At 41.5% G+C, this 13732-nt stretch overlaps 1 protein-coding gene across 1 annotated transcript; it reads left to right on the top strand.

Moving 5' to 3' along the window:
• The first annotated feature begins 10847 nt into the window (after positions 1-10847).
• On the top strand, positions 10848-11309 carry LOC126080124 (oligosaccharyltransferase complex subunit OSTC-like). Its single transcript, XM_049891422.1, has one exon. It carries the CDS (start codon positions 10848-10850, stop codon positions 11307-11309), a length of 462 nt encoding a protein of 153 aa, XP_049747379.1.
• Positions 11310-13732: the final 2423 nt, after the last annotated feature.

The following is a 13732-nucleotide window of genomic DNA, read 5'->3' as shown; positions in this document are numbered from 1 at the left end:
ATTTACCTTTTTTTTTTTTTTTTTTGGCATTGAACTATCTAGAGATACATGAGCATAGGAAGAAAAGGCTTGGAAGTTATAAAAAAAAAAAAAAAAAGAACACTAGTTATGTCCAAGGATCTATGCTGAAGCTACCTCATCAAAACAGCCTCTTCAGGAGAGGCTCGTCTTTCATTATAGCTCAGCCCTGTCCAAGGGAAGAAATACAGACAAAATTCCTACTATATAAATCTCTTGATGAAATAAAAAAACCAAACCCAGTGCCGTCGAGTCGAGTCCGACTCACAGCGACCCTATAGGACAGAGTAGAACTGCCCCAGTTTCCATGGAGCGCCTGGTGGATTCGAAGTGCCGATCCTTTGGTTAGCAGCCATAGCACTTAACCACTACGCCACCAGGGTCTCCAAATCTCTTGATATGATGTTAAATTCCATTTTTAACTGTCGAAGCTCTCTACCTACTAAAACCTTTAGTGAAAGAGTATATAATAAGGAACAAGACAGAACTAAGTTAGAATTCTGGCCCTGCCGCTAACTGCCACTTAGAACAGACCCTGGCACACGTTGAATGCTAGATAAATGACAGCTATTATTATTATCACTGCTATTATCACCCCATTACCATGGTGATTGTTGTTCCAAGCCTCCTGCCCCATTTTGATTATTTTCCCTTCATCCCCATGGATCCACGTGGATCTACCCGATCAGTTGTTTCTCCCTAGCTGGACTGACCTCTCCGAGTTTAAACACTGACGTCTGGATTATAATGCACCTGCTCAGCCCCTTCCTGTCTAGTCAAATTACCAAGAATGACTTACATGGTTTTGTTTTTCTAAGACAGTTATAAAATATTTAAAAAACAAAATCATCAATATGTGAGGCTCAATACTAATAAATCAGTGTATGTCACAGGTGAGGGCAAGAGACAGACATAGAGGGAAAGGATGAGTATATCTGGGTGTCAGACACCAGAGAAGGCTGAACCAACACTAGGCCCAGTAGGAACCTAAAAACAAGCAAAGCCTATCTTTTTTTTTCCATTAAAAAAAAAAATAGCATTTGCCAAGTACGCATTTTCTGGTGTGGAATTTAGCAACATCAATTAAGTCAAGCACAACCATCACCTATCAATTGCTCCTTTCCCATCAGCATAAACAAAAACCCACTGCTTCTCAAACAAGAAAGCTAAGCTTTTTTGAAAAATATTCTTCAGTCACTTAGTCTAAGCTTAAATTGACTATTTTGGGATCATTAATGAAAGTTATTGATCCTCTCCACAGAGAAATATTCATATACGCACTAAATTTTGAAACAGTACCAGTGGTCATCTCTTAACAGTGATGACTGGGCCTCGTTTCACTCTCTGAGCCTCATTTTAAGAAATCCGTGGCTAAGTTAGAAACCCCGGCGGCTTAGTGGTTAAGTGCTATGGCTGCTAATCAAGAGGTCAGCAGTTCAAATCTGCCAAGCACTCCTTGGAAACTCTATGGGGCAGTTCTACTCTGTCCTTTAGCCCCTACTTTTGCAAATAAGAAGATAAAAGTGGGCTCTCAGCCTCCCAAGGGAGAAAAGGAAAACAAAGGGATCCCTGGACCATCTATTTTCTGCCCTTTCAGAGCAACTTGTAGGCAGGGGCCATGTCTGCTATTTAGGTTAGTGGCATTTAGATAAAGTCATAGAATTCCTAGAAATCAAGTTCTTTTTCTCTTCTTGGTAAGAAAAAAAAAATTATTTTAATGATATGAATCTAGGCAAGTTTTAGGAATACAGGCCATTCTTGGTGATGTCCTTGGCCAGCTGTTATAGAAGTCACCAACAGGGGTCACTGTGAATGAATTGGATCAGGATGTCCAAGGACATGGTGATGAAGAAGACCTAGCAATTATACAGACTGACAAAAGAACAGGACAGAAGAATAATAACAATATTTATGTAATTTCTGGTCTACAGCGAATTCAGATAATTTGGAGCTTCCTCTTGGTGTGGAGGCGGTTCAACCCACTAGGTTCAGCCCAAGAGCCGTTCTGCGAAAGATGCGGCAGTCTCCTTCCATAAAGATTATAGCTCGGAAGCCCTATGGGGCAACTCTCTGTCCTATACGGTTGCTCGGAATTGACTTGACCGCAGTGGGTTTGGTTTTTTTGGTCTTCGTGGCAAGGGGCTGAGGGGTTTTTGGACCAGATCCTTGTCCTTTTTCCTGCAGGTCCAAAAACAAGCAGCAACAACAAAAATGCGTTGCCATCAGAGACCCTATAGGACAGAGTAGAACCGCCCCCAAGGGGTTTCCAAGGAGCGGCTGGTGGACTCAAACTAGCAACCAAGCTCTTAACCGTTATGCCACCAAGGCTCCCCTGTAGGTCCGGTCTCTGTAATTCTTCCAAAGCCATTCCAGTTTTTTTCCATTGAACCAACAGCCTGTCAGGGTTTTTGCTTAAAGGAATAGCGGATTCCACGCCAGAGTTTTCTATCAGCCCATCCGTAACGTTGTGTGCCGGCAGCTGCTGCCGCCCTCTTTGCTACTAGACTCCGTTTGTATTTTTACTCTCCCTGCGTCAGGCAAGGTTTTCCCCGACTCCTCAGCACCAGCGTCCTTCTTGCTGACGATGAGCAGCCTTTCACCAGGGTTTTCCTTCTGTAGTCAATCGACCTCTCTTTCAGATGGCCCACTTGCTTCAGGCTTCAGTGGCTGGCAGAATCCTGGCTGTCCCCTACCCCCGCCCGGATCTCAGGGCAGACCCCCAGACCACTTGATTCCTGAACGCTCAGCGGCCACCTCATCCACTCCTGGGCTTGTAGATTTCTGGGGTTTTGGTCACCCAGTCTCCAGCCCTCCCTGAGACCTGACGGGATGCCTAGTGGGATTGTTCCCCACCCCTCCAGTAACTCAGTTTAAAATGACCACTTTTGGAAATCAGGGGCAAAGTGGGTGTGTGCCCTTGTTGCTGGAATTGTCATGTGCGGGGGCGGGGGGGGGGCAAGGACACACACCCCACTAGGGCCACACACATAAATACAAAATAGTTCTTTAGGGAAAGCTACGAGCAGAGAGGCAGAGAATGCACCAAACCCTTCCCTCCATCCACCCCTTCCTCCCACCCGGCTCCGCCATCACACAAAGAGATGTGTCTGTGTGTCCGTCTAGGCTGGGCACAGCTGCACTGCGCACTAGAGCAGGAGAAAGGCCCGGTAATGCCGTCTCTACAGGAACTGGGGAAGGCGGACATGCAGGAGATCTGGTTACAGCGTGTAACAGCAAAGCCTTCTAGTTGAGGAAATGGCCTTGTTAGAAAGGAGGCCCCTCTGGAGTCAGCCTGTCCTTCTTCTGAGCTAAGTCAGACCTGCTGAACCAGCTCCTTGAAGACACCAAAAGGCAGAGGAAAGGAACCTCCAAAGCAATCCGAATTATCCTTCCTTAATCAAAGTATCCCCTGTCTTGCCTCTAAAAGCACAAACAACTTTGCATTAATCTTTGCCACCCTCACAATATTGAGAAAGTAAAACCCACCCTGCCATCCATCAGGCTGGGACAACAGTCACAGATAAAGCCACCTACAAAGTTCATAGCAAAGAACATTTCTCCTGAGGACATACTGAAGCTGAAAAGTGCCTTCTTAGAGTGACTATTGTTAGGTGCCCTGAACTGCCCCATAGGGTTTCCAAGGAGTGGCTGGTGGATTTGAACTGCCAAACTTTTGGTTAGCAGCTGAGCTCTTAACCACTACGCCACCAGGTTTACATTCTCAGACTGACTACTGCTTCTTTACTCACCGAGTTTCTTAGCTTCCTAGTGCTGCCATAACAGAAATAAAACAAGTGCGTGGCTTTAAAGAAGAGAAATTTATTTTTCCACGGTTCAGAAGGCTAGAAGTCCCAGTTAACATTCCCTCCTCCCACAGCCAGAGCAAAAGCTGGCCTGATTTCCATCATTATATGCTAGCTTTGCCGACTCTAAAATTTCATATAAATACTACGTACTTTTTTTGTGTCTGGCTTCTTTTGCTCACCATCATATTTTTGGAGATTTATCCATGTTGCTGCATGTATCAATAGTTTTTATTGCTGAGTAGTTACTCTGTTATATGGATATACCACAGTTTATTTATCCATTAACCAGTTGAAGGACCTTGGGGCTGTTTACAGTTTGGGGCTGCAACAAAGCTTCTGTGAACATTCATGTACAGGTTTTTGTATAGCCATATATTCTCATTTCTTGGGTATATACCTAGGAATGGAATTGTTGGAGCATAATGTAAATTTATGTCTAACTGTACAAGAAACCGCTTAATTGTTTTTCAAAGTGGTTGTACCATTTTACACCCTCACCAGCAATGTTTGAGAGCTTTGATTGCTCCTCATCCCTGCCAGCACTTGGTATGGTCGGCCTTTTCAGTTTTATCATTCTAATAGGTGTCTAGTGGTGTCTCATTGTCGTTTTGATTGGCATTTACCTAATGGTTAAAAATGTTAAGTAGTTTTTCATGTGCATATTGCCATTTGTAGACAGGCAGTCCCGGGTTATGAACAAGATCCATTCCTCAGTGTGTCTTTAAGAATTTGTAGGTAAACCAGAACAGGTACACATGATGGCGCAGTGTTAAGAGCTCAGCTGCTAACCAAAAAGATCACAGTTCAAATCCACCAGCCACTCTTGGATACCCTATGGGGCAGGTCTACTCTGTCTGGTTTTAGTACAAGAAAAGGCTTGAAGCCTATTCAATGATTTAAAACTTGCATGTGCGGCAAGTGAAGGTGATTGAGAAGAATTTGTTATGAGTAGGGGTTGGTTAGGAACCCTGGTGGCAGAGTAGTTAAACACTTAGCTGCTAACCAAAAGGTCAGCAGTTCGAACCCACCAGCCAATCCACAGGAGAAATACATGACAATCTACTTCTTTAAAGATTTACAGCCTTGGAAACCCTATCGGGCAGTTCTACTCTGTCCTATGGGGTTGCTATAAGTCAGAATCAACTTCACAGCAGTGGGTTTGTTTTGGTTTGGGTAAGGGTTGGTTCAAGGAGCCCTGATGGCACAGTAGTTAAGTGCTTGGCTGCTAACCGAAAAGTCATCTGTTCGAATCCACCAGCCTCTGCAGAAGAAAGATGTGGCAGTCTGCTTCTGTAAAGAATAAAAAAAAAAAAACTTGCTGTTGAGTCAATTCCTATTCATAGCGACCCTATAGGACAGAGTAGAACTGCCCCATAGTGTTTCGAAGGAGCACCTGGTAGATTTGAACTACCCATGTTTTGGTTAGCAGCCATAGCTCTTAACCACTGCACCACCAGGGTTTCCCTGTAAGGATTTACAGCCTTGGAAACCCTATGAGGCAGTTCTACTCAGTCCCATAGGGTAGCTATGAATCAGAATCAACAATGGCAACAGGTTTGTTTTAGGGATTGCTTCAATCATTACTGGTTCAATCGTTACCAAGTGAGGACAAATTTGTTGTTGTTAGGTGCCTTGGATTCCATTTGGACTCATAGAGACCCTATGTACAACAGAAGGAATCGCCGCCCAGTCCTGTGCCATCCTCACAATCCTTGTTATGCTTGCACCCATTGTTGCAGCCACTGTGTCAATCCATCTTGTGGAAAGTCTTCCTCTTTTTCACTGACTCTCTACTTTACCAAGGGTGAATTTGCATAATATTAAAGAGCATGTATGTGTTGTCTGTAAGTCGGACATTTGTAACCCGGGTACTGCCTGTGTTTTCTTGTGTGAAGTATTTGTGCAAGCCTTTGTCTAGTTTGAACTGAGTGGTTTGTCTTTTTGTTATTGAGTTGTAGGAATTCTTTTTATCTTCTGGATTCAAATCCTTTATCAGACATAGGTACTTTGAATGCTGTCTCCCAGTATGTGATTTGCTTATTTTCTCGATGGTATCTTTTGATAAGCTGAATTTTTATTTCATTGAATCAATTTTTTTCTTTTATGGTTTGTGCTTTCTGTGTCATATCTAAGAAATCTTTGCTTACCCCAAGGTCATGAAGATATTCTCCAATGTTTTCTTTTAGTAACTTTACTGTTTTAGCTTTTCATTATAGTCTATGATCCATCTTGAATTGATTTTGTCCATGTGTGCAGTGTGAGGTAGGGGTCAAGTTTCTTTTTTTCCAACATGGATATCTAGCTGTTCCTATTGGAGAGATTTTCCCTTCCCCATTGAAGTGCTTTGTTATCCTCAGAAAATTTTTTTATTATATATGTGTGGGTCTAATTCAAGTTTTTCCATTCTGTTCCACTGATCCGTTGTCATTTCTTTCATTAATATCACACATCTTAATCACTATCCCCCATGTGCCTGTCAGTTTGTTGTACTGTGGGGGCTTGCGTATTGCTGTGATGCTGGAAGCTATGCCACGGGTATTCAGATACCAGCAGGGTCACCCACGGAGGACAAGTTTCAGCTGAGCTTTCAGACTAAGACAGACTAGGAAGAAGGACCCAGCAGTCTACTTCTGAAAAGAATTAGCCAGTGAAAACCTTATGAATAGCAGTGGAACATTGTCTGATATAGTGCTGGAAGAAGAGCCCCCCAGGTTGGAAGGCACTCAAAAGAGGCCGTTGTTCAGACAGAACAAGGGGATACTGATTGGTTTAAAGTCAGGAAAGGTGTGTGTCAGGGTTGTATTCTTTCACCATACCTAGTCAATCTGTATGGTGAGCAAATAATATGAGAAGCTGGACTATATGAAGAAGAACGGGATTGGAGGAAGACTCATTAACAACCTGCATTATGCAGATGACACAACCTTGCTTGATGAAAGTGAAGAGGACTTGAAGCACTTACTAATGAAGATCAAAGACCACAGCCTTCAGTATGGATTACACCTCAACATAAAGAAAACAAAAATCCTCACAACTGGACCAATGAGCAACATGATAAAAGGAGAAAAGATTGAAGTTGTCAAGGATTTCATTTTGCTTTGATCCACAATCAATGGCTATGGAAGCTGCAGTGAAGAAATCAAAAGACTCATTGCATTGGGCAAATCTGCTGCAAAGGACCTCTTCAAAGCGTTGAAGAGCAAAGATGTCACCTTGAAGACTAAGGTGCGCCTGACCCAAGCCATGATATTTTCAATTGCATCATATACACATGAAAGCTGGACAATGAATAAGGAAGACTGAAGAAGAATTGGCACCTTTAAATTGTGGTGTTGGCGAAGAATATTGAATATACCGTGAACAAATCTGTCTTAGAAGAAGTACAGCCAGAATGCTCCTTAGAAGCAAGGATGGCGAGACTGTGTCTTACATACTTTGGACATGCTGTCAGGAGGGATCAGTCCATGGAGAAGGACATCATGCTTGGCAGAGTACAGGGTCAGTGGAAAAGAGGAAGACCCTCAAAGAGGTGGATTGACACAGTGGCTGCAACAATAAGCTCAAGCATAACAAAGATTGTAAAGATGGCTCAGGACCGGCCAGTGCTTCGTTCTGTTGTGCATAGGGTCACCATGAGTCGGAGCCGACTCGACGGCACCTAACAACAACAACAACAATTACTATAGCTTTTAATAAGTCTTGAAATTAAGTAAGTCCTCCAATATTCTTCTTTTTCAAGATTGTATTGGTTATTCTAGGTCCCTTGCTTTCACAATTAAATTTTAAACTCAGTTTATCAGTTATATGGAATATGTTTTTGTTTCACACATGAAATTTACTATTGCTCTTCTTAAGGATGGCAAGTCCTTTCTAGGATTTAGCTTCACTTTTTCTCCTTTGGGGAGGCAGCATGGTAGAACAGAAAGAGCAGGGACTTTGAAGATAGACAGTATCATATTTTATTTCCATCACAATACTTCCTGGTTTTGTGCCTCTGAGTATGTCTCTTGGATTCTCTGAGACTCTATTTTATTAACTATAAAATTTGATAAGTATGGGGAGCTATTCTAGAATGTTTTCTAAAGAGGATGGGTACTACAGTTAGAGCTGCTTTCATTAGCATTTCTTTCCCTTTGTCCCCCAGCATTGGGTGCGGGCACAGTGCTCCATCATCCTTCATTTCTAGTATTAAGCAAATGTCCAGCTGCACTTACCTTACCTTTGCATTTCCTTTAACTGTTTTGTAGGATTACTGCTCCACCCCCCAAGTACAGTTGGTCATTCCCTTCTTTGCACTCCTGCACCACCATTATTAATAAAGAAATAACCAAATAATTTTTGTTTTAATTTCTACAGCATTTCAAGTAGGGCTTTTATTGCTCTATCTTGCAATTTCATTTATAGCCATTGGATGGCCTCTCTCAGTTTGATGAATACACATATTTTCTCTCCAACCAAACTAGAAGCATCTTGTTGGCAAGGCCTTCTACTTTGTTTGCGTCATTCATAACACTTAACCTTTATAATATTTTTATGTGAATGATATTTAGTGAGAATCATCAGGTCATAAAAATGAACGAAGAAAAAAACTGGAGTTGAATTAGTAAGCATTGTTGAGAAACTATTTCAGGAGTCCTAAATAAGATCTTCTAAAATAGACTGTAGTTCGGAAACACAGAATCACAATGTTTTCGAACTATCATGATGATTTTTCTTCCCTCTCATTTTCTGTGAGAGAAAAATGAAGCCCAGAGAGATGAAATGAGTTTCCTAAGGTTATGAGTTATTATATGCCCAGGCAGGACTAGATTCTGATCTCCCAACTTTCTGGCAGGGAGAACAATCTGCTGGTTTAAATGAATTATTTCTTTTATAAGGATCAGAGCAAAGCTGTTTCCTATGAGGCAGTGGTTAAAGTTGTCACAAATGTCCAACTTTTCCAAGTTGCTGTACCACTCCATCATCTCTGACATCAACTACTCCCTCTCCCCTCAGTACTCTCCCTCCGACCTTTGGGTTCCCTAATTCACTGCACTACCTAACAGAGCTCACAAACTGTTTCAAGGAAATTGTTCATGTGGTTGTGGAACCTGACGAGTCCCAAATCCATGGGTCAGGTGTAGGCTTCTCCCAACCCAAGTGGCTGATGAACTCAAACTGGCGATTCAACCCACAGGCTGCTTGCTTACAAGACTGCAGAAGCTGAAGAATCAGGTTGCACGTGGGGCTGTAGAGGCTGGTGAATCCCAGAATCTGCAGGTCAGACAGCAGGCCTCTGGCTTGAGTCCTAATAACTGGAGGTCAATTGATCAGGAACTGGATACAGGGTCCAGATGCAGAAAGAGAGAGCCCTGCCAGGACACACACATATATCTCAGATGAAGGCCACACCCCAGGGACGGGCATAACTTGAGTAAGGGTAGGACTTGAGTCACTCCTCCTGTAAGAGTACCACTCAAGACATAGCCTACACCAATCCTACTTCATCAACATGTAGAAGTCAGGATTCATAACACATAAAATGAAGGACAACCAAAAAATATTGGGAATCATAGCCTAGCCAAGTTGACACATAACCCCAAACATCACAGGGTTCATATACCTTATTTGCATAGCCCCACTCAATCATTGTATGTAAGTCACAAAGACTGTGGCTAGAAGGGCCTCACTCAATCATTGTATGTAAGTCACAAAGACTGTGGCTAGAAGGGCCATTACACCGCATAGTCCTATTCTAAAAAATGGTCAACCTTTTCATCTAAGCCTGACTATGAAGCCTCAGTGTAGCCAATGGACTCTGGAGCAGCCATGAAAATGATGAGTACTGGTCTCAAAGACCCCAGCAAAGCCAACAATGGCAATTAGTAGCCCCCCAAGCCTCCTAATATCATATACATCTATATTCTAAAAACTTTAATACTTTCCTCTTTCAAAATTATAAAATTACTAATTATTATCATAACAGAATAATACAACTGTATAAAAAGAAATAAACTAATCATCTCCCTCCATTTCCTCTTATTTTTCTGTTTTCCTTCTGGTTCATAGATAGCAACATTAACAGCCACTTTTTTATATCCATCCACACAGTTATGTATACTTTCACAAACACACATGTACTCATGTGCGCACAAGCACACACTCTAAAAATGAAATCCTACTGAATTTAGAAGTTTGCACTTTAAAAACACTCATAACAAAAAAGACAATTGAAAAACATACCTTTTTAGACCAATAAACAACATCATGATAAATGGAGAAAAGATTGAAGTTGTCAAGGATTTCATTTTTCTTGGATCCACAACCAATGCCCATGGAAGCAGCAGTCAAGAAATCATACAAAGCACTGCATTGGGCAAATCTGCTGCAAAAGATGTCACTTTGAGGATTAAAGTGCACCTGGCCCAAGCCATGGTGTTTTCATTCGCCTCATATGCATACGAACCCTGGACAATGAATAAGGGAGACCAAAGAAGAATTGATGCCTTTGAATTATGGTGTTGGCGAAGAATATTGAATACACTATGAACTACCAGAAGAGCAAACAAATGTATCTTGGAAGAAGTACAGCCAGAATTCTCCTTAAAAGCAAGGATGGCAAGACTTCATCTCACATACTTTGGACAGGTAATCAGGAGAAACTAGTCCCTGGAGAAAGACATAATGCTTGGTAAAGTAGAGAGTCAGCAAAAAAGAGAAAGACCCTCAATGAGATGGATTGACACAGTGGCTGCAACAATGGGCGAAAGCATAACAATTGTGAGGATGGCACAGGACTAGGCAGTGTTTCATTCTGTTGTACATAGGGTCGCTATGAGTTGGAACCAATTTGGTGGCACTTAACAGTAGCAACATTTTGGAAAAAGAAGTTCTGTGTGCCTAATTTTTCTATTACGTATTTATTGTATAAAACACTATAACAGTCATGGAATACCCAACAAATAAATTCCTAAATATTTAAAATTAATCAAAAGATTTCTGGCCTGGGATTTGAGGCTGAGTGCTGCCCGTGCCACCACTAACATGGAGACTTTGTACCGAGTCCCGTTCTTAGTGCTGGAATGCCCCAACCTGAAGCTGAAGAAGCCGCCCTGGGTGCACATGCCATCGGCCATAAAGGTGTATGCTCTGGTGGTAGTATCTTACTTCCTCATCACCGGAAGAATAATTTACGATGTTATTGTGGAACCTCCAAGCGTTGGCTCTATGACTGATGAACATGGGCATCAGAGGCCAGTAGCTTTCTTGGCCTACAGAGTAAATGGACAATACATTATGGAAGGATTCCCATCCAGCTTCCTGTTTACAATGGGAAGTTTAGGTTTCATAACCCTGGACCAATCCAATGTACCAAACATTCCAAAACTCGATAGATTTCTTCTTCTATTCATTGGATTCGTCTATGTCCTATTGAGTTTTTCTATGGCTAGAGTATTCATAAGAATGAAACTGCTGGGCTATCTGATGGGTTACAGTACCCTTTGAGAAGAAATCAGTGGATACTGGATTTGCTCCTGTTGAGGAATTTTAAAGGCTGTACCAATCCTTGACTATGAAATGTGGAAAAGGATGAAAAGTAGCAGAGAAAGAAGAATCTAGTGAAAACATAGGAAGCTCATGAAAGCTTGGATTAGAATTTCTTCTTGGTACTATCAAAAAGACAAGTTTATCACACTATTTTTTTTCCTGCTGACCTGGACCGATGTACCAACGATGTTAAGTGGCATTTTCTTCTTAGTTTTTCATTTCTAAAAGAAAATATACTCCATTTCTACAACTCTAATTTTGAATAAAGTGATTATTTTTTTACAGTTCCTTTACATTTATTGGAGATGCCATTTCTGATTTTCAAACATTAGTGTTAAATCAGGAAGCAAGATTCTATAAGCTGAGAACTCTGGACAACCAATCAGCTTTACACATGGTGCTTCACCTTTAAATAGTGTGCAATAGTACATTATTTCAGATATGTATGCAAGACTGTTTCCTGAACAATAAGATGTATGAAAGGAACAGAAATAATTAATTTTTCTAATTAAAAAAAAAAAAGATTTCCGTGTGGTTTTATAGACTCCCATTCCTCGATCACACTTAGATCCATGTAACATACTCCTTGATAGGATAAAGTAGGTATTGAATATACCTTAGTACGCTAACACCATCAGCTAATTACATATAAGAAATAAAACAACACATTTCATTTTTATGAAGTTCATTTTCTGTCATAATTACTAATAATATAAAACAGGCTGTAAACATAGGTGGCATGAATGAAAAGAATTCCAGCTCTAAAGGAAAGCACATATATGCCAGTCCTATATATGTCTTTCTCTCTCTCTATATATATATATGTATGCATCTAGGGGCCCTGGTGGTACAGTGGTTAAGAGCTCAGCTGTTAACCAAAAGGTCAGCAGTTCAAATACATCGTCCTCTCCTTGGAAATCCTATAGGGCAATTCTACTCTGTCATACAGGGTTGCTATGAGTTGGAATTGACTCAACAGCAATGGTTTGGTACACACACACACACACACACACACCTGTAGAGCTGATCAAAACCGATGCAGCTCCAGAAGTGCTTACTCATCTGTGTCGAGAAATCTGGAAGACAGCTACCTGGCCAACCAACTGGAGGAGATCCATATTTACGCCTATTCCCAAGAAAGGTGATCCAATTGAATGTAGAAATTATTGAACAATATCATTAATATCACACGCAATCAAATTTTTGCTGAAGATCGTTCAAAAGCGGCTGCAGCAGTGTATCGACAGGGAACTGCCAGAATTTCAAGTCAGATTTAGAAGAGGGCGTGGAACCAGGGATATCATTGCTGAAGACAGACGACTCCTGGCTGAAAGCAGAGAAAAGCAAAAAGATGTTTACCTGTGTTTTATTGACTATGCTAAGGCATTCAACTGCGTGGATCATAACAAATTATGAACAACATTGCAAAGAATGGGAATTCAGGAACACTTATTTGTGCTCATGAGGAATCAGTACATGGATCAAGAGGCAGTTGTTCAAACAGAACAAGGGGGTGCTGCACAGTTTAAAGTCAGTGTGACGAACAAATAATCCGAGAAGCTGGAATATATGAAAAAGAACAGGGCATCAGGATTGGAGGAAGACTCATTAACAACCTACATTATGCAGATGACACAACCTTGCTTGCTGAAAGTGAAGAGGACTTGAAGCACTTCCTGGTGAAGATCAAAGACCACGGCCTTCAGTATAGATTACACCTCAACAAAACAAAAATCCCCACAACTGGACCAAGAAGCAATATCATGATAAACGGAGAAAAGATTGAGGTTGTCAAGGATTTAATTTAACTTGGATCCGCAATCAACACCCATGAAAGCTGCAGTCAAGAAATCAAATGATGCATTGCATTGGGAAAATCTCCTGCAAAAAGATCTCTTTAAAGTGTTGAAAAGCAAAGATATCACCTGTGGACTAAGGTGCGCCTGACCCAAGCCATGGTGCTTTCTGTGGCCTCATGTGCACACGAAAGCTGGACAATGAACAAGGAAGACCAAAGAAGAATTTGAATTGTGATGCTGGTGAATAATATTGAATATACCATGGACTGCCAAAAGAATGATCAAATCTGTCTTGGAAGAGGTACAACGAGGATGCTCCTTAGAAGCAAGGATAGCGAGATTACGTCCCACATTACTTGGGACATGTTATCAGGAGAGATCACTCCCTGGAGAAGGACATCATGCTTGGTAAAGTAGAGTGTCAGTGAAAAAGGGGAAGACCCTCAATGAGATGGACTGACACAGTGGCTGCAACAATGGGCTCAAGCATAACAACAATTGTGAGGATGGTACAGGACCAGGCAGTATTTCGTTCTGTTGTGCGTAGGGTTGCTACAAGTTGGAACCGACTTGATGGCACCT

Source organism: Elephas maximus, chromosome 7, assembly GCF_024166365.1.
Source record: "Elephas maximus indicus isolate mEleMax1 chromosome 7, mEleMax1 primary haplotype, whole genome shotgun sequence".
Lineage (NCBI taxonomy): Eukaryota > Metazoa > Chordata > Mammalia > Proboscidea > Elephantidae > Elephas > Elephas maximus.
This window is presented reverse-complemented; position numbering and strand designations above follow the sequence as displayed.